This window comes from Myotis daubentonii, chromosome 9, assembly GCF_963259705.1.
Source record: "Myotis daubentonii chromosome 9, mMyoDau2.1, whole genome shotgun sequence".
NCBI classification, from domain to species: Eukaryota; Metazoa; Chordata; class Mammalia; order Chiroptera; family Vespertilionidae; genus Myotis; species Myotis daubentonii.
In genome coordinates this window covers 38828890-38856489 of record NC_081848.1, presented here as the reverse complement: position 1 = coordinate 38856489, position 27600 = coordinate 38828890, and the positions used below count along the sequence as shown (strand labels likewise).

The window sequence follows — 27600 nt, the reverse complement described above, 5'->3', positions numbered from 1 at the left end:
ATTTGTTCATAATTTTTTTTTAAACTATAGTCCGGCCCTCCAACTGTCTGGGGGACAGTGAACTGGCCCCCTGTTTAAAAAGTTTGAGGACCCCTGGAATAGAGTGTCAGCCTGTGGACTGAAGGGTCCCAGGTTCGATTCCAGTCAAGGGCACATGCCCAGGTTGTGGGCTCGATCCCTAGTAGGCAGGAGGCAGCCAATCAATGATTCTCTCTCATCATTGACGTTTTTCTTTCTTTCTCCTTTTCCCTTCTTCTTTGAAATAAAAATCTATTTTAAAAAACAAAAAATAAAATGCTCACAATGATTAAAAACAACAAAAAAAACCCCTGTATCTTATCAACTAGCATTTATTTAAATTTTAAATAGTGACCAGGCATAAAATAATGAATTTTGTCTCAAAGATATTACTGGTTATATTGAATTTCTTAGAAATGGTATAGAGTTCATTTTATTTCTGCCTTGTCCAAACTTCCATAAATTGGAGATCTAGTCCTCACCTTCACTTTCTGAGCTGGAAAGCCTGCGCTTGTGAACTCGTCTGATTTCTTTACCACGCCGTAAACTTTTCTGGGAACCTTCACTCTCTGAATCTTCTTTGTAGTTAATTTGTCTTTTCTGGTTCCTCCTTGACCGCCTTCGCCGAGTCTCTACATAATCATCACTAAAGTCATCGCTAAAATCACTTTCTATTAAAAAAGAAGCAAAAGAAAAAAAATTTTCATATACAAAATTTGTTTGTTAAATAGAAATGTAGTTAGCTTAGGTTATAAGAATGCATCGCTACTAAGAAAAGTTCATTTTAAAGAATTTTTAAATGAGTAATAACTTTAAGTCCCTTATTGTCTTAATAACTAGAGGCCCGTTGCACAAAAATTTGTGCACTCAGGGGGGTCCCTCAGCCCGGCCTGTGCTCTCTCGCAGTCTGGAACCCCTCAGGGGATGTCCACCTGCTGGCTTAGGCCTGCTCCCCAGGGGACTGGGCCTAAGCTGGCAGTCAGACATTCCTCTGGCAGCCCGGGAGCCCTTGAGGGATGTCCACTTGCCAGCTGGGAGCAGGTCTAAGCTGCAGTCGGACATCCTTAGCGCTGCTAAGGAGGCGGGAAAGGCTCCCGCCACAACCGCTGTGCTGACAACCATCAGCCTGGCTTGTGGCTGAGCAGAGCTCCCCCTGTGGGAGTGCACTGACCACCAGGGGGCAGCTCCTGCATTGAGCATCTGCCCCCTGGTGGTCAGGGTGTGTCATAGTGACCAGTCATTCCCAGTCATTCTGCTGTTAGGGTCAATATGCATATTACCCTTTTATTATATAGGATAGAGGCCTGGTGCACAGGTGGGGGCTAGCTGGTTTTCCCTAAAGGGTGTCCTGGATCAGGGTGGGGGTCCCAATGGGGTGCCTGGCCAGCCTGGGTGAGGTGCTGATGGCTGTTTTCAGGCTGGCCAGGGCCGCGGGCTGGAAGCAGGTATCTGGGATTTATTTATCTTCTATAATTGAAACTTTGTAGCCTTGAGTGGAGCCCAGGTCCTGGAAGCCTGGGTTGCCCCTGGCAACCTAGGCTCCCAGACCTTCTTTGAGTGGAGGCCACGCCAGATGGAAGCAGGTATCTGGGATTTATTTATCTTCTATAATTGAAACTCTGTTGCCTTGAGCAGAGCTCAGGGCCGGCAGGGCAGGCAGGAAGCTTGGCTTCCTCCATCACCGGGGGCAATCCAAGCCTCTTGCTCACTCCAGCTCCGAGGCTGCCGCCAACTGAGTTGGGTTAATTTGCATATTTGCTCCTGATCGGCTGGTGGGCGTGGCTTATGGTGTGTCTTGAGTGTAGCAGAGGTATGGTCAATTTGCATGTTTCTCTTTTATTAGATTAGATGAGTAAATCTTTGGGGCTTTTATGCCAAACTTCACAAATGTAGCTATGTGGCTACAGTAACAACTTCACATAAGTTCTCTAATAGCAAAAAAGTGATGAACCTATCAAAGAATTAAAAAATAGGAGTTATATATTTTACTTTTTCTAATGGAATTAAAATCTGCAAAATACATAAAGCTACTTAAACTCTCAAAGTATTGCTAAATAGCACTGTTCTTGTCACCTTGAATCAATAAACCAGTCAGGCGATCGCACTATGTGAACAGTATTTCAGGAGTGCTAATATTTTTTCACTGAATTATCACATTCAGCCTTGTTCTCTAATGGACTTCAAACATTTCAAAATAGCTAGCCAACAATTTGAAGCTTTTCCCGCCGGCCAAATCTGGGACAAGTTGAGCCTAAATATTGATGGTAATGTTATATCCAATGACTAAAATAAGAATCCACAAGTACATCTATCTAATCTAATAAAAGAGAAACATGGTAATTGGCGTACAACCACTACCCTTCCCATTGGCTAATCAGGGAGATATGCAAATTAACTGTCAGCCAAGATGGCGGCCGGCAGCCAGGCAGCTTGAAACTAACATGAGGCTTGCTTGCTTCAGTGACGGAGGATTCCAACGTTCCCCGCCTGCCTTGCTGGCCTCTGAGCCTGCAGTTTGAAACATTTGAACAAATATAGAAGCTAAAAAAAACCCCAGAAACCAGCTTTCAGCGAGCTGGGATCCCAGAGCTGGAGTTATACGTTGTTTCGATTACCTACTTTCAGCAGTGGAGGCCTAAGAGCTAGAGCCTCAGAGCTAAAGCTGGCCCAGAATTAAAAAAGAAAAAGAAAAAAAGGAGTGGTTGGGAGCTTCCGTCACCCACCAGCCTGAAAACAGCCTCAGCCCCTCACCCAGGCTGGCCAAGCACCCCAGTGGGGACCCCCACCCTGAAGGGTGTGTGACCAGCTGCAAACAGCCATCATCCCCTCACCCAGGCTGGCCAGGCACCCCAGTGGGGACCCCCACCCTGATCCAGAATAACCTTCAGGACAAACCAGCCAGCCCCACCCATGCACCAGGCCTCTATCCTATATAGTAAAAGGGTAATATGCCTCCCAGCACCAGGATCAGTGGAGCCGAGAGGCCTCCCGGCACCGGGATCAGCGTGACAGGGGGCAGCGCCAAAACCCCCTCATCGCCCTGCGGCTCTCTGTGTGACAGGGGGTGGGGCCACAACCTCCCTATCCGCCCTGCTCTGTTCGTGACAGGGGAAGGTGCCCCAACCTCCTGATCAGCCCTGCTCTGTGCCTGATACGGGGGAGCTCCCCAACCTCTGATCGCCCTGCGGCTCTGTGTGTGACAGGGTGCGGCGCCCCAACCCCCTGATCGACCCTGCTCTGTGTGTGACAGGGTGCGGCGCCCCAACCTCCCCCCCCCCCCCCCCCCACCACGGGCCCTGCTCTGTGTGTGACAGGGTAGAGCCATAACCTCCCCATCGGCCCTGCCCTCAGTGTGAGAGTGGCGGCACCCCAGCCCCCTGATCGGCCCTGCTCTGTGGGTGATAGAGGGCGGCGCCCCAAACCCCTGATCTGCCCTGCTCGGTGTGTGACAGGGGGTGGTGCCCCAACTCCCCTATCGGCCCTACTCTCTGAGTGACAGGGGGGAGCTCCTCAACCCCCTGATGGGCCCTGCTCTGTGCGTGACAGGGGGCAGCGCCCCAACCCCTGATTGGCCCTGCTCTGTGCGTGACAGGGGGTGGCACCGCAACCTCCCTATCGACCCTGCCTTGAGTGTGACAGGGGGCGGTGCCTCAACCCCCCAATCGGCCCTACCCTGAGCGTGACTGGGGGTGGCATCACAACCTCCCGATCCGCCCTGCTCTGTGCATGACAGGGGGCAGCGCCCCAACACCCCCAATTGGCCATGCTCTGAGCCCGACCTGGGGCTGCACCTAGGGATTGGGCCTGCCCTCTGCCACCCGGGAGCAGGCCTAAGCCAGCAGGGCGTTATCTCCCGAGGGGTCCCAGACTGCGAGAGGGCACAGGCCAGGCTGAGGGGCCCCCCCTTCCCCCCGAGTGCACAAATTTTTGTGCACCGGGCCTCTAGTATATATATAAAAGCCTAAGCGACCATTATGACCAGTCGCTATGATGTGCACTGACCACCAGGGGACAAACGCTCAACGAAGGAGCTGCCCCCTGGTGGTCAGTGCACTCCCACAGCCAATCACCCGTGGCCTGCCAAACACCCACGGTCCCTCCCCCCGCCGGTCAGCCAGCCAACCTCCTGCGGTCCCTCCCCCCCACCCCGGTCAGCTGGTCACCTTCCTGCGGTCCCTCCCCCTGGACTGGGCGAGATGGCCCCAATCGCCGGCCAGGCTGATGGACCCCACCTGTGCACGAATTCGTGCACTGGGCCTCTAGTCTCTCTATATAAAAGCTTAAGCAACAGTTATGACCAGGTGACCGAAAAACCAGCCAACCAGTAACCGTGATGTGCACTGACCATCAGGGGGCAGCCTCTCAACACAGGAGCTGCCCCCTGGTGGTCAGTGCGCTCCCATAGCCGACCTCCCGTGGCCGGCCAACCTTCCACAGCCCCTTCCCCTGGCCAGCTGGCCTTGATCAGCCCCTATCAGGACTGGGTGAGACGGCTTCTATCGCCCTGATCCCTGGCCAGGCTGAGGGACCCCACCCGTGCACGAATGCGTGTACCGGGCCTCTAGTACCAATATAAAATTTCTGATTTTGGTAATTGTACTGTGGTCATGTAAGAAAATGTCCTATTCTTAGGAAATAAGCACTGATAAAGGGGCATGATGTCTCCATTTAGCAAAAAAGTTTAGAAAAAACGATAAAATAAAAACTCCACAAGCCTGGCAAGTCAAGGATATAATACTTGTTTGTGCTACTTCCTCAGTAAGATGACAGCTATCCATCTGTCAATTCCACAAAACACTGTATCTGTTCTTTTGGCTGCTGTTCCTCCATTTTCTGTTAATAGGGATAAGCACAAGCTATACCATCAACCACTGCAAATTTATAAAAACTAATGAATCACCAATTGTGATCTAAACATTAGAAATAATTGGTGATCCTTCGCTCTCCAATAGCTAGATATCTGGTTCTCAGCTTGCTGACAATTATTTCCAAGAAACACTATGAAGATAAAGACCAGGCATGGGAACATTTGGCACCACAAGGATTCATCACAATCCTAAAATGATTTTAGTATGACGTTAACACATCCATCTGTATGTATTTTCTTAGAATGTGCTTTTTATGAAAAATTTAGTTCCTAGTGAGTCATAATAATATAACTCAAAGTTTTATCAGAAAGCTTATGTTACAATTGAAAGGACTTTTATTTTAAAAATTCTTAGCTCCAGAAATCACAAGAATTTATTAAGTTGGTGTGATGTAGATACTAATAATTTTTACCAGAGTCTCTACTATTCTCATCAGACTCCTCTTCATCGTCGTCAGAATAATTTTTCTTTGGGGTTTTTCTCCGCAAACGCCTGCTTTGCCTCATTGGCCGGGAGGGATGTCGTCTTAGTCTTCGGCTACAGAAATCAGTGTCACTGTCATCATTAGATGGTGGGTCTTCTTCACTTTCATCTGGGTTTTCATCAGATACAACAAACTCATCTTGAGATCTGTCCAAGAGAAACCAGATGAATTATGATGGTACTTAAAATTGTGATCCCAGCCCGGCTGGCACAGCTCAGTGGCTGAGCGTCGACCTATGAACCAGAAGGTCACAGTTCCATTCCCGGTCAGGTTACATGCCTGGGTTGTGGGCTCCATCCTCAGTATGGGTGCAGGAGGCAGCTGATTAATAATTCTTTATTATCATTGATGTTTCTCTCTCCCTCTCCCTTCCTCTTCCTGAAATCGATAAAAAATATTTAAAATCCCCCTCCAAAAACAACAAAACTGTGAACCCATAGTTCTGAGTTCAAGTTCTAACAAGTCCAGCAAATCATAAAATAATGTTTAATGTAACATCTGAATACTTTTATCAACTTCCCTAAAATGAATAAATGATCCGCTAGGGCAGTAGTTCTCAACCTTCCTAATGCCACGACCCTTTAATACAGTTCCTCATGTTGTGGTGATCCCCAATTTCATTGTTACAAATTGAACATAATTAAAGCATAGTGATTAATCACAAAAACAATATGTAATTATATATGTGTTTTCTGATGGTCTTAGGCAACGCCTATGGCAAGGGTAGTTCAACTGCCAAAGGGGTCGCGACCCACAGGTTGAGAACCGCTGGCTTAGAAGGAGTTATGAAGATGCATTGATATTGATTTTCATGCATATACTGCTTTGGCCTCTTGAGATGTCCCCCATGTACCTTAAATTCAACATCTCCAAAAGCAAACTCATGATTTCCTAACCTACTTCTCTCTCTTCAGTCCCCGAGCCTGGTATTTGATACTATCACCCATCTAGGGACTCAAACCAAAAATCTGGTATTTATCCTAATTTCCTCCCTTCTATTTCTCATGTCTAATCATTTAGTAATTCCTTGAGTCCACCTCTCAAAGATAGTATCTCAAATCATCCTGTACCTGAACTACTATAGCAATTCTCCAAGTTGCCTCTGTAATCTCTAGATCATTTCCCTTCAATATATCCTTCAAAAGAATACCAGGATAAATCTTTCTGAAATGTAAACCTCTTATTAGTCTGGTGTTTAAAACCCTTTGGTGGGTTTTCATCATCTTCACAGAGTCCTATGCCTGACAAACAAAACACTCCATCATCTGTTTCCTTTTCACCTCTTGGCCACACCTCCAGCAGGGCACTTTCTGCTGCTTTCCCACATTCTTGCTATGCTGACACACTGGGAATTCCCTAAATATTCCATGAGGTTTTATGTGATTTCTCTGATTAGAACTTCTTTCTTCATCCTGCTTCTCATCCCAAACTGCCCAATTAGTCATGCAAATTTCATCAAGCTTGTGGGAGGCAACTAATGATGTGTCTTTCTCATGTTGATGTTTCTCTCCCCCTCTTTCTTTCCTTTCCATTCTTTCTAGAAATCAATGGAAAAAATATCCTCAAGTGAGAACTAAAAAGAAAAAGAAAAGGACCAAGACTGTTCATAAATCTGTGTTAAATAATCTGAACATGAAAAGAGATTGTCTGTGTGCACAAAACACAAAAGCCCTGCCACAGCGTGGCCAGCTTCTCTGCTAGCACCGTTTAAGCCTGAATCTAGGTACTGGGGTCAACTGGCAGACCACGCACCCATCACTGATCTTGAACTCATCCTCACTCTCTTCTTCATCCAGGTTGCTGTCACTGTCCAGATCATTTAATCGCCGGCGTTTCTTCCGGCGAGCAGCAGCAGCCCTCTGGGGTCGTTTATTCTCCTTTCTCTCTTCATCCAAAATAGTGGAGATATCTTTCCCACGGTGACCCGTGATGGTGGAGATATCTTTTCCTCGACCAACTCCTGAATTCAGGGGTGGAGAGTTGAGGGGAAGAGAGGGAGAGAGGAAGAGGGACAACTGTACATTTATTAAAAGTTTCCCTTTAATATCTAGACTCATAATACGAGACTGTTCTTATTTGTGCTTAGCAGCTCTTTACTTGATTTATTTTCTTCCTACAAATCTGCCTTTATCACGATTGCAGTTGACAGAGCTTTCATCAAGAGTGTTGGCATTCGTTTGTCCTACTAAATAGAAGTTCACCTTGTAGAAAACATCTTTTTCTTACATTTTGATGTAATTCCTATACCATAATATTCACTCTTTAAAGTGTATATGTCAGAGATTCTTAGTATAGTCAAAGCTGTACAACTGTCACCACTAAATAATTTCAAAGCATTTCATCACCCCAAAAAGAAACCTCATACCTATTAGCAGTGATTCAAGAATCTCTTCTTGAAAGTTGTCTTTTGGACATGGCATTAGAAAGAGGCCAATCAATTTTTTAAAAAATTAGCAGTGTTTGCAGGACTGAAAAAGTGAGAATTCAGCAGCAAAGGTGTAAGTAGGCACATGTCTTTGGAAAAGCTAGTGATTTCTTCAGTTCCTCTACAAACAGCCTATGTATTATGAACCCCTTCCAGTTTTCATAATAACTAAATGGAAACCACAATGCTCCACACTGGAGCACTGGTAATTTGCTATGTAGCTCTTAAATGAAATTACCTTTACATTATACTACATTAATGTCATATATTAAAGAGTATGAAATTAACAAACTGATTTTTAAAAGGTTAATTTAGAGAAATATATTTAGAGTCAAATATACATAATTTTTGACACTTTGTAGCAGGACTGATCTAAAAATAGAAAGAAAACAGGGAAGTTTCACTGGGTTTTCCATTTGGAAGCAGAAGTAAATTTATAATCTACTGAGAAACATTTTCATTTTACATCAGATTATAAAACAAAACTTTTAAAATAAGTAGTAAGATCTGAGTCTACACACAGACACTGTGTTCACAGATTATTTTGAATCTCAGACTGTTAACACATCAGCAGTAATCATGATAAACACTGGGGAGAAAAAAAAAAGCTCACTGCTCTAAACAGGGCATTTCAGTTATTTTATTAGCTGGAGATATATGAAAAAGAGAGAATGATAAACAAACACATACCTCCTCCATCAGCCTCTTTGATATCATCTTCTATAGCTTCATCAATTGCTTCATCAAACTCATCAAATCTAAAATACATACAACAATCACGTTACAGCCTGACACAAGTGTGTCAGGAGGGTTGCCTTGGAAGTGAAAAAGGCCTGAATATGAAATTGCTCTTGTCCACATTGGGACTGTGTGACTTGGGCTACATCCTCTCACTCCGACTAGGCTCCATTTCTTTTGTAAAATTGGGTTTTGTAAATCAGTATCTAATACATAAATTGTTGCTTTTACTATCAAAGGTCATCTGCACCAGGCATCAGTAAATATTTTTGTAAAAAGCCAGATAGAAAATATTCCATGCTTTCTAGCCCACAGTCTCTGTTGTAACTATTCAAGTCACTGTTCAGTACAAAAGCAGCCACAAGTGAATGGTGTGGCTGTGTTCCCAAATAACTTTATTTATGGACACTGTGATTTGAATGTCATGTAATTTTCATAGAATGTTCTTCTTTTGGTTCTTTTCTCAATCATTTATAATTGTAAATATCACTCCCAAGGCATTGGCTATACAAAAACTGGCAGTGAGCTGGATTTGGCCCACAGACCAGTTTGCCAAACCCTAATGATACAAATCACTCGGCAAAGTTAACAAAATTAGTGTCCAGAAAAAATACTAAGTTCAATGATGACATTATTATTGTTATTGAAGGTTATATTATTATTACTAAAATTCATATACAGTCAGAATTTTAGAACTATGAAAATGTACTTCATCTCACAAGGGCTGTTTTCAACTTAAAGAAAAGGACCATGAGAACCAAGATGGCGGCATAGGTTAACGCCGGAGTTTGCTGCTTTGAACAACTACTTCAAAAGTGAAACTAAAACACGGAACGGACATCACCCAGAACCACAGGAACACCAGCTGAGTGGAAGTCCTACAACTAGGAGGAAAGAGAAACGCACACGGACACTCAGAGGAGGCGCAGTGCTGAAGTCAAATTCTGAGGTGCGGAGTGCGCGGAGCGGGCTGGCGGCGGAGGGTGCGGTTGTTGTTTTCAATCGGGAGGGAGTTGCAGACTCTGAGCTCCAGATACGGGTGAGTCTTTAGGGACCCAGGCTCAAACGGGAGAAGCGGACTGTCTGGCTTCGGTCAGAGCGAGTGCAGCTTTCTCTCCGAGCTTTGCAGCGGGTGCTGGGACTCAGAGAGGCAGAGCCCCTGGGGACAGGACTGAGAGCCGCCATAACTGCTCTCTCCGGCCCACCCTGTTGATCCTGTGCGACCCGCCCCGCCCAAGCCCTGCACAGAGGCATTTGCCGGATAGCCTCAGGCAAAGGCTAGATTAGCACCTCCCTAGAGGACAGAAGTTCTCTCACTGCTGACACAGCTGATTCTCATAGCCACTTGGCCTGGAGGTCAAACCCTCCCTGGAATTAGCTACAACAATCAAGATTTATCTATAAGACTGCGAACAAAGACCACTAGGGGGTGCACCAAGGAAGCATAACAAAATGCGGAGACAAAGAAACAGGACAAAATTGTCAAAGGAAGAAATAGAGTTCAGAACCACACTTTTAAGGTCTCTCAAGAACTGTTTAGAAGCTGCCGATAAACTTAATGAGATCTACACGAAAACTAATAAGACCCTCGATCTTATATTGGGGAACCAACTAGAAATTAAGCACACACAGACTGAAATAACGAATATTATACAGAGGCCCGACAGCAGACCAGAGGAGCGCAAGAATCAAGTCAATGATTTGAAATGCGAGGAAGCAAAAAACATCCAACCGGAAAAGCAAAATGAAAAAAGAATCCAAAAATGCGAGGATAGTGTAAGGAGCCTCTGGGACAGCTTCAAGCGTACCAACATCAGAATTATAGGGGTGCCAGAAGATGAGAGAGAGCAAGATATTGAAAACCTATTTGAAGAAATAATGACAGAAAACTTCCCCCACCTGGTGAAAGAAATGGACTTACAGGTCCAAGAAGCGCGGAGAACCCCAAACAAAAGGAATCCAAAGAGGACCACACCAAGACACATCATAATTAAAATGCCAAGAGCAAAAGATAAAGAGAGAATCTTAAAAACAGCAAGAGAAAGAAACTCAGTTACCTACAAGGGAATACCCATACAACTGTCAGCTGATTTCTCAACAGAAACTTTGCAGGCCAGAAGGGAGTGGCAAGAAATATTCAAAGTGATGAATACCAAGAACCTACAACCAAGATTACTTTATCCAGCAAAGCTATCATTCAGAATTGAAGGTCAGATAAAGAGCTTCACAGATAAGGAAAAGCTAAAGGAGTTCATCACCACCAAACCAGGATTATATGAAATGCTGGAAGGTATCCTTTAAGAAGAGGAAGAGGAAGAAAAAGGTAAAGATACAAATTATGAACAACAAACATGCATCTATCAACAAGTGAATCTAAGAATCAAGTGAATAAATAATCTGATGAACAGAATGAACTGTTGATTATAATAGAATCAGGGACATAGAAAGGGAATGGACTGACTACTCTTGGGGGGGAAAGGGGTGTGGGAGATGTGGGAAGAGACTGGACAAAAATCGTGCACCTATGGATGAGGACAGTGGGTGGGGAGTGAGGGCGGAGGGTGGGGCGGGAACTGGGAGGAGGGGAGTTATGGGGGGAAAAAAAAGGAACAAATGTAATAATCTGAACAATAAAGATTTAATTAAAAAAAAAAAAAAAAAAAAAAGAAAAGGACCAAGACTGGATGATTCCTAAGAATTCATCATATGCAAAACTCCTTTCACTTTAGAACTGAGGTAAGCACAAAGATAAAGTGAATTGCCTAAAACATTTTAATTAATTAAAATGAAATATTCCATTCTGGCCCTGGCTGATGTTGCTCAATGGCTAGAGGGATGGCCTGAGCACCACATTGTGTCAGGTTCGATACCAAGTAAAGGGCATGTACCTGGGTTGCAGGTTTAATTCCCAGCCCTGGTCAGGGCCAGTGTGGAAGGCAACCAATTAATGTGTCTCTCTCACATTGATGTTTCTCTTTTGGTTCTCTCCCTCCCTTCCACTCTCTCTAAAACTCAATGGAAAAAATATCTTCAAGTGAGGATTTTCACGCACACACAAAATTATTTCACCTGGCCAGTGTTGCTCAGTGGTTGAGCATCAACCTATGAACCAGGAGGTCACAGTTCAATTCTGTGTCAGGGCACATGCCTGGGTTGCAGGCGTGATCCTGTGTGGAGTGTGCAAGAGGCAACCAATCAATGATTCTCTCTCATCATTAATGTTTCTATCTCTCTCACCCTTCCTCTCTGAAATCAATAAAAAAATATATTAAAAAAAATTCTTTCATTATAACTAATTCCATGTATTTCATACCTATAACTTATACATTTCCGTGTTCTTGTTGATCTTCTTTCAAGCGAGTTTGCTTTGGATTTTTTTGAATCCTTTTTCTTTTCTTCATGATCTTCAGAAAAATCTGGCTCCTGGTTTTATGAAAATAAATACATTTTATTACTCAGGACAGAACAAAGTTGCTTGGGATTAATAGCTTCTAATGTCCCTCTAGGCAGCACATGTGAAAGGTTTGAAAAAGATGATCCCCCCAAAACTGAATGAACATGGCAACACTATGTACAGATTAAAAAAATATTGATGGCCGAAACCGGTTTGGCTCAATGGATGGAGCGTTGGCCCGAGGACTGAAGGGTCCCGGGTTCGATTCCGGTCAAGGGCATGTACCTGGGTTGCGGGCACATCCCTAGTGGGAGATGTGCAGGAGGCAGCTGATCGATGTTTCTCTCTCATCGATGTTTCTAACTCTCTATTCTCTCTCCTTTCCTCTCTGTGAAAAATCAATAAAATATATTAAAAAAAAATATATTGATGATCAAAAGAAACACTTCTGGTCCTGGCCAGTGTGGTTCAGTTGACTGGGCATCATCCTGTGCACCAAGTAGGATAGTTCGATTCCCGGTCAGAGCACATGCCAGAGTTGCAGGCTTGATCCCCACTGGGGGGTGTGCAGGAGGCAGCCATCAATCTCTCTCTCTCTTTAAAAATAAAAATCAATAAGAATATCTTTTTAAAAAGCACTTCTGTATTAAAATTCTTATGTTTTTGTGAGTTTATAATGACCTCTTTTAAAAATAATCATGATGGGGAAAAAGGAGACATATGTAAAACTTTAGACTATTTAAAAAAAAATCATGATGCCTAACCGGTTTGGCTCAGTGGCTAGAGCCTCGACCCATGGAATGGAGGGTCCTGGGTTCAATTCTGATCAAGGGCACATGCCTGGGTTGCAGGCTCAATCTCCAGAGGGGGGCATGCAGGAGTCAGCTAATCGATGTTTCTAACTCTTATCCCCCTCTCTTCCTCTCTGTAAAATCAACAAAATACATATATTTTTAAATCATGATGTTTTTCCATTAATACATTTTAACACAAATAATTAGATAAGCTGAAAAAATGAAATAATGGATTTAGAAGAAAGGGGCACGGTGCTGAAGAAAAATAAATAACCAAGACATGCTATTTAACTGTGTGATTTAATTAAATCTGTACGGAACTGAGAAAATTTGTTCATTTCAAATAAAAGCCATGTTACATGTACTCTTACTCATGAGATATCCTTCTTAATTACAAATTAAGCTAATGAATGCGAAACAGTGACATCCCTTCAAAGAAACCAAACTATAAGAACACAAATTGAAGGTTCTGATAACCACAAAAGACTAGAATTAAAAACCAGCTCTCCCTGAACTATCTTTAGACACTTTACATAAACAGCAGATAAAGAAGCTGAAAACAAATTAACCAATTTAGGTTAAAAAACAAAACAAACAACACCCAACAAGCTCCATAGGGGTAAGCTATAAATTTCATTTGAATGTAATATTTCTGGACTATCTGCATGTACATAATCATGAGGGATTATGGGTGATTTCTTTTTTTTTTTTAAAATCTTTTCTTTAAAATATATTTTTTTATTGATTTTTTACAGAGAGGAAGGGAAAGGGATAGAGAGTTAGAAACATCGATGAGAGAGAAACATCAATCAGCTGCCTCCTGCACACTCCCTACTAGGGATGTGCCCGCAACCAAGGTACATGCCCTTGACTGGAATCGAACCTGGGACCCTTAAGTCCACAGGCCGACGCTCTATCCACTGAGCCAAACCGGTCAGGGCATGGGTGATTTCTTTAAGGTCCTAAATTTTCATTTTTAATAAGGATTAAAACTACTCATGTTACATTAAGTGGGATACATTTTAGAACAATTATGGCCATTTTCTCTTTAAAAATACTATAAGCCAGAAACTTACTTGTGGAGGAATGATGTTTTCAATACTGATACCCACATACACCAAGCGTTCTTTCCTTTAAAAAGTGAAAAACAAGCACATAGGCAAAATTAGATTTGCTAAAAATAGAAGTGTTATCAAAACATTACTAACACAGACAATACTAAAATTACGATTTTATAGTAATAGCAGAGGCTAGGTTACAAACATGTTGGCTATCTCTATACATATAAATAGGTAATATGCAAATTAGCCAGGTGTCATGACCACTGGAGGAAGCTGCATCTTGACTACTCAGGAGGAGCTGCACGCAGATGGGCGGGAGAGAACTGCTTGCCGCCCCCAGCCCCAGGACAGACACACACACACACACACACACACACACACACACACACACACACACGGGGTGAGGGTATTCTCCAAGCGGTGGCGGCAGCAGCCCAGGTCCTGGGTGCCGGAGGGAAACTGGTGCTGGCAGCCAGGGGAAGGAAGGCCTATTCTTTTTTTTTTTTCAATTAAAACTTTATTGTTCAGATTATTACAGTTGTTCCTCTTTTTTCCCCCCATAGCTCCCCTCTACCCGGTTCCCACCCCACCCTCCGCCCTTCACCCCAACCCCCACTGTCCTCATCCATAGGTGCACGATTATTGTCCAGTCTCTTCCCGCATCCCCCACACCCCTTTCCCCCCCAAGAATAGTCAGTCCACTCCCTTTCTATACCCCTGATTCTATTATAATCACCAGTTTATTCTGTTCATCAGATTATTTATTCACTTGATTTTTATATTCACTTGTTGATAGATGTGTATTTGTTGTTCATAATTTGTATCTTAACCTTTTTCATCTTCTTCCTCTTCTTAAAGGATACCTTTCAGCATTTCATATAATACTGGTTTGGTGGTGATGAACTCCTTTAGCTTTTCCTTATCTGTGAAGCTCTTTATCTGACCTTCAATTTTGAATGATAGCTTTGCTGGATAAAGTAATCTTGGTTGTAGGTTCTTGGCATTCATCACTTTGAATGTTTCTTGCCACCCCCACTGGCCTGCAAAGTTTCTGTTGAGAAATCACCTGACAGTCGTATGGGTACTCCCGTGTAGGTAACTGATGTCTTTCTCTTGCTGCTTTTAAGATTCTCTCTTTGTCTTTTGCTCTTGGCATTTTAATTATGGTGTGTCTTGGTGTGGTCCTCTTTGGATTCCTTTTGTTTGGGGTTCTCTGCGCTTCCTGGACTTGTAAGCCTATTTCTTTCACCAGGTAGGGGAAGTTTTCTTTCACTATTTCTTCAAATAGGTTTTCAATATCTTTCTCTCTCTCTTCTTCTGGCACACCTATAATTTGGATGTTGGTGCGCTTGAAGCTGTCCCAGAGGCTCCTTACGCTATCTTCGTATTTTTGGATTCTTTTTTCATTTTGCTTTTCTGGTTGGGTGTTTTTTGCTTCTTCGTATTTCAAATCTTTGATTTGATTCTTGCGATCCTCTAGTCTGCTATTGGAACTCTGCATAATATCCTTTATTTCAGTCAGTGTATGCTTAATTTCTAGTTGGTCCTTTATCATAACCTCGAGGGTCTCACTAGATTTCTTGAGGGTCTCACTACATTTATCGGCGGTTTCTAGAAAGTTCTTGAAAAACCTTAAAAGTGTGGTTTTGAACTCTATATCCAGTAGTTTGCGTTCCTCCATTTCTGTCATTTGTGTCCTGTTTCTTTGTCTCCGCATTTTTTATGCTTCCCTGTGTTGGTAGAGTGGCTTTGTGTGCTAGGTGTCCCGTAGGACCCAGTGGCTCAGCCTCCCCAATTATCTGAGGTGGACACTCTTGGTGCACCCCTTTGTGAGCTTTGTGCACAGTCTTGTTGTAGTTAAGCCTTAATTGTTGTAGGTATCACTGGGAGGAATTGACCTCCAGGCCTACTGGCTGTGAGAATCAGCTGTGTCTACAGTGGAAGAACTTCTGTCCTGAAGACACCCTTATGGGGCAAGACTTGCTTTAGTGGGGCTTTGGTGCTCACTGAGTCTGCCCCCTGAGTGTGTCTCTTATGGATCTGAGGAGTTGTAATCTGGATGGTCCCACTCTGACCACTGGGTACACTGGCTCTTGGCTCTAAGGAGGTGCTATTTAGCCTCTGCCTGAGGCTACCCAGGAAGGCCTATTCTTGCACGAATCTTCGTGCATCTGGCCGCTAGTTATCTATAGAACTTATAGTACTGATATGTGTAGGAAGCACAAAACTTCCTAAAGGTATGAAAATTGTAGCTTTAGAAGTGACTTATACAGAGGGAAGGGGGTGGGAGGTTGGATGGAAAAGGGGAAGGGAATAAAAAATACAAATTTTCATTTATAAAACAAGCCAAGGGATGTAATGTATAGCTTAGGGAATAGAGTCAAGAATATCACAATAACTAGGTATGGTGACTGATGGTTATTAGACTTTGTGGTTATCATTTTGTAAGGTATATCAATACTGAATCACAATCTTGTATACCTGAAATTAATATATTATATGTCAATCGTAAGTAAAAATAAAATTTTAAAAAATGTGATTTATACCAGTGAAATAAACCCTGTAACTGAAACAGACAAGGAAATTGTGAAGAGTCATGCTGTGACTCACTGACAAAGTTATTAGATAAAAACCGAACTTTGATTGAATAACCTAGATCTTTGTTAGGCTGGGAGTTTTTAGTAATACTGTATGGGTGACACAGCTGTAATCTCACAATAATAAATATCACTATAAAAATAATTCTATGTAAGAGAATTATATCAAGGTCCCAGTGAATAATACTAAGACCATTCACTTCTTGTTCACAGAGAAGACAAAAAGCAATGCAGCCACATGGATGTGTACTGTAGGATGCTACAATGAAGATATCTTTGTGTGGATTTAAAAATTAATGACATCTTCATAATTTCATTTCAAAGAAACAAAGTTTTATTGATTTTAATTTAACAAATTTTACATAACAAATTGCTATATGCAACTGGTGCTTTCTCTGTTTCTCCCAAAGTTAAATTGATTCTCCAAGGACAACTGAGCTCTTACATACATGCCAGTGTATGGTGAACTTAATAGAAATATGAAAGGCAAGAACAGTAACAGCTGAAAATAACAGGGAAGGCTTAGTGGGTAAGTCAGAACTTGAGCTCTCTGTTATAAAATACTAGAGGCCCTGCGCACGAAATTAGTGTACAGGTATGATCCCTAAGCCTGGCCTGGCATCAGGGCCATCTTTCCTGGCTGCCCGCAGCCAGCCCCACCCTTTGCCACCACCCATCCCCGGTTCCTCGTTTGCCTTCGGGTGATCGAAGCCTGCTGAAGGAGACCAAGTTGTGGTCAGTGCGCCTCATAGTGACTGGTCCAGCAGTCGTTCTGGTCGTTCCCATTTTATTATATAGGATAGAGGCCTGGTGCATGAGTGGGGGCTGGCTGGCCTGCCCTGATGGGAGCTCTGGATTGGGGTGGGGGTCCCCACTGGGGGGTGAGGCCGGCCGAGGCAAGGGGCCGGTAGTTCTGGTTTCTGGTCATTCCTCCATTTTGGTTGCTGGGCTTTTATTATATAGGATGTTGGACACATTTGTCCTTATACTAACCAAGTTTACTGCGATCAGTTTCATCTTTTATACCTCAAAATCTCTACTTTCACATGACCATTATTTCTCTTCTTAACTGGAAAAAAGTCATATTCACATTAGGCCATGATTTGTGTCAGGCTTGGAAATCTAAAGGTAATTAAGACATAGTTCTTGCTCTCACAAATATTAAGAACTAACTGGTGCCCATTATGAAAACTAATGGAAACATGAAAAACAGATTTTGTCTGAAGAGCTGAGAAACTTGGGAAGGCTTTAAATACTTGAGTAGGATATTGAAAGTAGGTATGATTTCTCACAACATTCTCTTGCTCAGTAATCTATGGAAAGATACATCTTCCACCAATACACCTCACCACTGGCTCAATGATCATATTGAGCCCAGACTTTATCATTACCTATAACCACACCCCATCTTAAATTTCCATTACAGGGATCCTATTCTCTGACTTCTACTGGCTCACGTTCCAGCTCACGCCCTCTGGTACACCAATTTCAAAAATTCCCCGACTCCAGTAGGATCTCTATCCATTGACCCTACCCTCTTTTTACTGTCCATCACTCTCTCTGTGTCCTTACTTTCCCCCTTACCTGGCTTAGACTCCACAGTCCATCATTATAAATACTCCTTTGCATATACTTTCAATTCCTTGTCTCTTTCTCTCCTTCCCTCTGTTACATTACCTGGAAAATTCCAACCCTAATTAAGTCCAACTCTCTGCTAGCAAAGCACTGATAGTATAGAACGCTGAAGTATAGAACTATGAGAATTCCCAAATAATTTCTGGCACCAAGTTCTGAAAGGGACATTTAAAAATCAGTTGAATGGACTTCTGAAACACCAGATTTCATAGAGCATCACAGCTCCATCCCTGTAGACAGTTAATGGCTAGTCACTAATTACTCACTGGCATATCCTTCTTTCCCACCATACTATATAGAGCTCTTTAAGGTAGAGACCACATAATATACTTCATGTTGATTACACTGCCTAGTATAAAGTAGATGCTCAATAAATGTTGGTTAAATCTTGAATACTTGCATGAGTAGGGGAAAGATACTCTTGTACTATGACACAGAGAATAAACAAGGCTTGAAGTTGTTAGGATGAGTATTATAGAAATTATTACATAGCTAAAATAAAGATGAATAAAGATGTTCACGGTCAAAACAGATGAAGCCACTTGGAATTTATAGTTAATATGTTATTTCTTTTAGAAACATACATTTTGCTATGTAGAGTCCCTAAGATTCATACATATAAATGTATAACAAGGGCTATAATGAAAGCCTTGTTAACCAGTTTATTGGGGAGAACTGACAATTAGCAACAATTCAGTTAACTGGCCTTGTGCCAGATTTGTCTCCCTGTAACAATAACTTTGCTCTCCTTTCTGTGATCCAGTTTCATACTGGATTTAGTGTGTGACCTAAAGCCATAATTACAGATGTGCTCTTAAAGAATGACATTTAAGAAAAATTACCAAGAGTGAAAGAGAAAGCAAAAGAACTGGTAAATGGGAGATCAATAGTGTAATTACATGCTGTGGCACATTTTAACATAGATTTCTAAAATTAAAAGATATTTCTTAAAAAACATATGTTTTCTTAATTGCAGCACTATGGCCTTCAGTGTATGAGGTAATAGTCAAAAGTTTTACCACTGCCCTAGCTGGTTTGGCTCAGTGGATAGAGCATCAGCCTGGAGACGGAAGAGTCCCAGGTTTGATTCTGGTTAAGGGAGGTTTGATCCCCAGTGGCGGGTGGTGGGGGGTTGCAGGAGACAGCCAATCAATGATTCTCTCTCATCATTGATGTTTCTCTCTCTCTCCCCCCCCTCTCCCTTCCTCTCTAAAATCAATAAAAATATATTTTTAAAAAAGTTTCACCACCTTTTCCATATATAGAAGTATAGCATCATCATAGGTCAGCACCATCACAGGCCTCCCAACAACAAGTAGATACAATTTGAATAGTAGACGAATTCTTAGTGGTTGACCTTTTTTGCCTTTTAGAGATAATACATTTTCTTCCAAGCTCTTGAAGGGTCAGACTATTAGCTATTGACACTGCGAGTCAAATCAGCTTCAGAACATGAAAACACTGCTCATTTCTTAGGACAGACAGATTTCCAAAAGACTAAGGCACAGGGACAACCTGATTTTCAATTATGATTTAATTTGAAGCAAGTTTAGGTAGATCTTTTCCAGTGACAAAAATAAAAACAGGAGCAACTCTGCACATCATAATAACACTAATAATTTTATACAGGACTGTTACACAGTTTCTAAATACAAAAAATTCAGACAGCCCATTTAAACTAAGCACCATCCATTATAAGCCACAGAGTTCAAACAGATTAATAAAGAAAAAACAGGATTTGGAGGCTGAACTCATTTTTTAAAAAAAATATATTTTATTGATTTTTCACAGAGAGGAAGGGAGAGAGATAGAGAGTCAGAAACATCGATGAGAGAGAAACATCGATCAACCGCCTCCTGCACATCTCCCACTGGGGATGTGCCCACAACCCAGGCACATGCCCTTGACTGGAATCGAACCCGGGACCATTCAGTCCGCAGGCCGACGCTCTATCCACTGAGCCAAACCGGTTTCGGACAGAACTCATTTTTAAGGCTTGCCTTTGCACAGAGTGAAGTGAGATTGTGCAATGATCTTTAGGCGAGCTAAATTTTAAGGAGATTAGGCGAGCTAAATTTTAAGGAGAGGAGAGGGGAGACTATGTGACAGCAGGTAGAAGTTACAGTGGTAGCAAGTGACAGTAATAAGTCCAATCAGGAAACATTGCTTAGATCACCTTATACTTTGTACAAATGGGCATCAAGTCCTGATTAATCCTCTAAAAACTCTCTTCAACCTCTCCACTTTATTATCACAACTGTCCTAGCTCAGGCCTTACTGATCTCACAGACTCTACTGCAAAAGCCTCAACTCTAATCCCCTCTTCTTCCTGTTACCAGGGAATTTTTCCTGAAATAAAAATCTGGTTATGAGTATCCCTCTTTTGATGGTTTCCCCACTCCCTACAGAAAATACAGTGGAAAAAAAGGAGACATATGTAATACGCTTTGTAATACTTTAAGCAATAAAACAATTAAAAAAGAAAATACAGTGGAACTTCGTTTCTCAAACAACGCCCATTTCGAACAATTTGCTTCTGAACCTGACAACCCTTTCATGCTGATACCTGTATGATCAGTCACACATTTCAGGTGACAAACAAAGGAAAGAATATGTGAATATGAGTCAGGTTACCACTGTTAAAATCTCAGGATATTGTGTTGTGAATATTTTTGTATTTTTGCTTTTGTTGCTATTTATAATTATTGTTAAGTTTTATTTTTTACTGTACATTTCTTTTCCTTTATGTTATATTTTCATTGACATTTCATGTCTTTTTTGTTTTTAAAGTATTTATATAGATTAAATAGTACAATAAACATATACTGTATATAAGAAGGGTTAAAATGGAATCAGGGACTATATCAAAATAAAAAGTTTCTGCACAGCAAAAGAAACCATCAACAAAACGAAAAGAGAGCCAGCCCACTGTATGGGAGAACATATTTGGCAATTATATATCTGATAAAGGGTTAATATCCAAAATATATAAGGAACTCATACAATTTAACAAAAGGAAGACAAACAACCCAATTAAAAAATGGGCAAAGGACCTAAATAGACACTTCTTCAAAGAGGACATACAGAAGGCCAAGAGACATATGAAAAAATGCTCAAAGTCACTGATCATCAGAGAGATGCAAATCAAAACGACAATGAGGTACCATCTCACACCTGTCAGAATGGCTATCATCAACAAATCAACAAACGACAAGTGCTGGAGAGGATGCGGAGAACAAGGAACCCTCATGCACTGCTGGTGGGAATGCAGACTGGTGCAGCCACTATGGAAGACAGTATGGAGTTTCCTCAAAAAACTAAAAATGGAACTTCCATTTGACCCAGTAATCCCAATTCTACATATCCAAAGAAACCCGAAGCACCAGTCAGAAAAGTTGTATGCACCCTTATGTTCATAGCAGCACAATTTACAATAGCTAAGATCTTGAAACAGCCCAAGTGCCCATCAGTAGATGAGTGGATAAAAAAGCTGTGGTACATTTATACCATGGAATACTATGCTGCAGTAGAAAAGAATCTCTTACCCTTTGAGATAGCATGGAGAGACATGGAGAGTATCATGCTAAGTGAAATAAGTCAGTCAGAGAAAGACAAGTATCACATGATCGCACTCATATGTGGAATCTAAGTAAAAAATAAACTGATGAACAGAGTGGATCCAGAGACTTGGAAGCATGGAACAAAGTACGGAATCTCAGAGGGAGGGTGGGTGGGTGGGAGGTAATCAACCAAAGACCTTGTATGCATATATGCATAACCCATGGACATAGACAATAGGGTGCTGAAGGGCAGGGAGGGGGAGCCGGGGCGGGAGGGAGAGGGCCAATGGGAGTAAAGAGGGACATGTGTAATATTTTCAACAATAAAGAATTTTTTAAAAACACATAAAAAAAAAACAGGGAATCATTTGGAGGCTCTGGATTGGATTAATTCAATTTACATTACTTCTAATGGGAAAAAATGATTCGGTTTTTGAATAGCCTTCTGGAACAAATTCAAGAAACGAGGTTCCACTGTAATTCAAATTCCATAACCAGGTATGCAAAACTGTTCACAATTTGGCCTCGATCTGCTTTTATAGCTTCATTTCCTACAAGTCTCCTACTCTCACTTTCATATTTTGTCTTTAATCACATTTGTGCCCTTTGCCTAAAATGTCCTTTCTCTGCATGCCCATCTATATAATCCCAAATTATCTTCCAGGAACATCCCTGATAAGCTCAACCCCTCGAACTCAAATCCCCTTCACAGTGTTCTTGTATTGCTCTGAAGAGACCTCCATTTGTCTACTTAAATGCATCACTGGCTCATACGTCTGTGTTCTGGTAGAGGGTGAGCCACAGGTTAACTGGGAGCTTTGTCTTACTCCTCTTTTCAGTTTGGTACATAATAGCTCTAAATGATGTTAAGCAACAAATTAATCAAAGAAGGAACAAATAAATGTAAATGGAAACATGCTGTCTTGATTCTGAGCTCCCTTTTAGAGATGAGGCTCGCTTCCAGCTTTATCTCCTCCAACAAGCCTCTCAAATGCTTTAGATCACAGTGCAGTGGCACACTGAAGAGGGAGCATCTTTTCTGGTTGATGGGACACAGTTCAGCATTTAAATGCTCTTCATTGCACTTGTGTGAATCCTGCCCACCCAAAGACGTGACACACAGGAAACTAAATCAAACACTAGTTCTTACAGTTTTCTTGCACTCACTACATACTTAGGTACATATCCCCCACAACACTTGGACCAATATTTATTCAGAGAAGATTCTGATAAATATTTTAGAGCAAGGCTTGGCAAACTTTTCCTGTAAAAGGAGAGATAACAACTTAGGCTTGGTGGGTCACAAGGTCTGTGTTGCAACTACTAAACTCTGCTGCTGTAGTACAAAAGCAGCCACATACAATATATAACACATGAGCATGGCAGTGTTCCAATAAAACTTCATTTAAGGTCAATAAAATCTGAATATATAATTTTCAGGTGTCATGAAATGAGTGTTGTTTTGATCTTTTTTTCAATCATTTAAAAACAATACAGACATCTTTAGTCAGTAGGCAACACAAAAACAAGAAGCAGGCCAGAGGTGGCCCACAGGTGATAGTTTTCCAATCCCGCTTTAGATACACACGTCGATCTATATTGTAAGACAATTCTGCCATCAAATTCCCAAGTAAAATATTAACACACATATGACAATACCTGCGTTCAGCACGCTCTTTCTTCTTTAAGGCAACATCCAAGTCCTGCAATTGTTCCTCTAATTTCTCACACAGTAGTTTCTGAAACAGCCAAACAGATGAACATAATTTTAACACCTTTCCACAATCATTTGTCACTTGCATGTTAACTTGTGGATAGTTATGCTATGAGAGCTGATAAGGGGCCACATATGGGTGAACACTGATATGTCCTCGTGTTTGATTAAATAAAGTGGTGCCCTCAACATTCATTGAACTGAAGATGAGCACAGTATCGTTCATATAAAGTACATATTAGAGAAACTTAGAACCTTGCCAGAAAACACATTCATGCCTTCCTTGTGGGCAGAAATCAATGTTTAAAATAGCATTTGGTTCAACATGTATACATAATAGTGATTTAAAAATTTTTTAAATCTCAAAACATTTTTAAGGGAGAGAGTTATATGCACAATGAAATATAATGGTGCCAATAATCACTAGTTTTAAAAAAGAGAAAGAAAAACTCTACAAAACCATGCCACATGATTACTGGGACAGAACAGAACTGAAGAATTTTAACTGATAAAGCTATGCGAAGCCAGAGAAGTCCACTTCACTGAAACATGCAATACAGCCCATTATTTTTAAACCAAAATGAGACTGGGCTTGTGAGAGAAAGGACCCCTTGGGCACAGTGCACAAAAATATCCTGTTCTTCAACTTAAAGAAATAATTCACCTGATTCAAAATAAGAGATAAATAGGATCCATATTTCTATTCATAGACCATCATAATGGTATATAATTCATGAAACCATCTACAAAACTACTGACAAAGGGAGGCAGAAAGAAATGAAAAGGAGGATGACACAAAGGGATACATAATATGAAGAAACTATTTCTTAGCTTGTATATTATCTTAATTTGGGGCTCTTTGTGCCTTTAACAAATGTGAAGGGGGAGAAGAGACTATAATTTTACAAAAACTACAGATCTTCTTAGAATTACTTTTAAAAAAATTAAGGGAAGACCTAAGAGATAATAGTAAAGGGTAGCCTTTTCAATAGTTTCTAATTTCACAGAAATTTAAACAAAAGGTAAACCATATTTACAAATTGTTTTGAAGATATAAAATGTTTAGCAACTGTCAAGAAGTATTACTAATTTGACTATAAAACCAAAGACTGGAAAAAGAGATGTGTGCTAGATCATACATGTTGGCAAGGGGGGCAGAACCATTCTCCATCAGGGATGATCATCAGAGGAGGGCGAAGGCAGGCAGTGTGGTAGCCACTGTCACAAGAGTCGCACAGAAGAATCTGAAATAAACCAGATATTAACACCAACCTAACTCAATGACTAAAATTCAGTGACTTGAGTTAAAATAAAGATATTTCTTAGCACTATAATAAGAAATATACTATACTCTTTATTTGCATAATAAAAAAGCTCTGATAATTAGGGATCTAACATGCCATTAAAAAAAGAATAAAAAATAAAAAATTAAGAAAATGGTAAACTATAAAATTAAGTGAAAAGTAGCAAGTTCTTTCTGAACTAGAGTTACAATTCTTTTCCAATGTGCCATGAGGGCTGCAACAATAAATTTTTTATAAAAGAGTTTATATAAAGCACAAGCATCACAAACTACCCTACCATACATAGGAATTTAAAAATCTACTTTAAATAGCATTTCAATTAGAAATCTGTAAGAATCATTCATGGTTCACTTTATCATATAAGTTTAAATGTAGAAGGAACTGTAGGAAGAGGGGAAAGGAACTATTCTTAGGATCATCATGTTCAAATACAAAGTCTTAAACTGATGTTTTTTTGTTATTTAAGATGACCAAGTCTCTAAAATTTAAAATGGTATGTTTATGAACATTTGACTTAAAAAAACTTTTCATTTTTAAATTATTTTTTAGATTTACCGAAGAGTTACAAAGATAGTAGAGTTCCCATAAACTCTTTACTCAGCTTCCACTACTGTTAACATCTTACATAATCACAGTACATTTACCAAAACTAAGAAATCATCATTAGTACAATATTATTAACTCAACAACAGACTTTATACTTCGAAGAATACTAGTCAGATATTATGTAGACTCCCCTCAACCTGGGTTTGTCTGATACCTTCTCTTGATTAGACTGAAGTTATGGATTTTGGAGAAAAATCCCACAAAGATGAAGTGTCCTGCTCACTGTGTCATATCTGGGGATACATGGTATTAATCTGACTAATTACTGGTGATAATTAACCTTGATCACTTGGTTCCAGTAGTTGGTTTTCATTACTTTAAAGTTACTAATTTTCACTTTCCATACTTTAGTCTCATTAGAAGTGATAAACCCAGCCCATACTCATTGGGGAGGGGAATTAAGCTCCATTATCTAGAGCAATGGTTCTCAACCTTCTGGCCCTTTAAATACAGTTCCTCATGTTGTGAGCCAACCATAAAATTATTTTCATTGCTACTTCATAACTGTAATGTTGCTACTGTTATGAATCATAATGTAAATATTTGATATGCAGGATGGTCTTAGGCAACCCCTGTGAAAGGGTCGTTTGACCGCCAAAGGAGTCGTGACCCACAGGTTGAGAACCACTGATCTAGAGGAAGGCGTTATCAAAGAATTTGTCGATAGAAGATAAAACTTACACAGCAATGAATAATACGTTGAAGCTACGCAAATATCCTGTTTTTCCTTCAGGTTTCACCCACAAGTTTTAGTACTTGCTTACAATAGTTACTACTGTGGTGTTCTAATGGGGATTCTCTATTTTTCTCATGCCTTCTACATTTGTTATTTGGAATTCTTCTGTAAAGAAATTATGCCCCTTATCCCACATTGACTCGTTTATTCAATTATGTATTTGTATCAAGGTGAACTAATGAATATTTATTTTATTCTTTGGGTTATAATATAAAATTACTACTTGTCAAATTCAAATTGTTCTAGCTATGGACACACTGGGAGCTCCAGGTTGGCTGTGTCATTTACATCTTTTTTTTTAAAATATATTTTTATTGATTTCAAAGAGGAAGGGAGAGGGGGAGAGAGAGAGATAGAGAGAGAGAGATATAGAAACATCAATGATGAGAGAGAATCATTGACTAGCTGCTTCCTGCATGCCCCCTACTAGGGATCAAGCCCACAACCCGGGCATGTGCACTTGACCAGAACTGAACCCACAGGCCGACGCTCTGTCCACTGAGCCAAACCAGCTAGGGCTGCATCTTTTTTTTTGAAGCATTTCCTTACTCCACACATTTATCTATTTATATAAAAGGCTAATATGCTAAGTGTCTGACCATCTGACCGGTCGCTATGACGCGCACTGACCACCAGGGGCTGCCAACATAGGAGCTACTGAGCTGCAGTGACTTGGCAGCAGCAGTTCTCAGGTGACACACCCCAAAACCAGAGAGGAGGGAACCCAATTATTCGCAGGGTTGTGCAATCCCACCTTTGGCCATGGGTTATGTTGTTGCTGGGGCACTGTTACACTGAATCTGGTTCACTGCACACTTGCGTTTGTGTTCCACACCCTGTATGACAGCAACTTTGCCAAGTGCCCTCTTGCATTCGGGGACCCCTCAGGGGATGTCGGAGGCCGGTTTTGTCCTGATCCCCGCAGGCCAAACCAAGGGACCCCACCTGCCGGAGCGACCCTGCTAATTCCGCAGACGCCTTTTGAGCCATGGCATCACCCCAGGTGCGGCCGGCTGGGGAGGAACCGCGGGAGGTTGGCTCCAGGGCATGTCTTGCACAGTCCCACCCCGTAGGCCACCTTCTAATTAATTTCCTTTCAACGTGCACGAGTCCATGCACCGGGTCACTAGTATCTTATATTTTCTCTACCCGAGCCTGAGAATTAGCCATTTCTCCTCAAAACCCCGGTTCCTTTAATGGAAAATGGTATTTAGAAAGCAAAATTTAAATGCTGAGTGCTCACTGCTAATGGTTATCACTGCTTCTAAATTATCTCAGAGAACAGAGCTAGGAAATACATATATGTATAGCAATCCATATGCACATGTCTATACTGAAATAAGTATAAGTTTATACTAATATCTCCAGCTCTAATCCAGCACCATAGAGTTTATTCTAGCCTTCAGCCTTGCTTATCTGTAACTACTTTTGCTGACAATGAGAAAACCTGCTCCTATTATCTACACTTCATTCACTTGTTTAAACCCAGTATATATGTAAAGTAATTTCTGAATTGCTAACATATACTATGGTGGGTGAAGGGAGGAGAGTGGAATGTGTACACATGTGCAGTGATTTAAAAGTGAAAAAGTACCCTCCCCCTTCTTCAGTGTATCACCATTTGCTGCCAATACCAGAATTCAATACATCTGTTATATGACTAACA

At 41.2% G+C, this 27600-nt stretch overlaps 1 protein-coding gene across 6 annotated transcripts in view; it reads right to left on the bottom strand.

The window, feature by feature from the left end:
- RSF1 (remodeling and spacing factor 1) overlaps positions 1-27600 on the bottom strand; it is a 141968-nt gene that overhangs the window by 10925 nt on the left and 103443 nt on the right. For all 6 annotated transcript variants that reach the window (XM_059708348.1, XM_059708349.1, XM_059708351.1 and 3 more), the window contains 8 exons: positions 24428-24532; positions 23234-23313; positions 13798-13852; positions 11847-11956; positions 8486-8553; positions 7123-7330; positions 5299-5516; positions 501-689 (listed from right to left, as the gene is read on the bottom strand). In XM_059708348.1, coding sequence (XP_059564331.1) covers positions 501-689; positions 5299-5516; positions 7123-7330; positions 8486-8553; positions 11847-11956; positions 13798-13852; positions 23234-23313; positions 24428-24532 — 1033 coding nt within the window. The remainder of the gene's footprint in view (positions 1-500; positions 690-5298; positions 5517-7122; positions 7331-8485; positions 8554-11846; positions 11957-13797; positions 13853-23233; positions 23314-24427; positions 24533-27600) is intronic.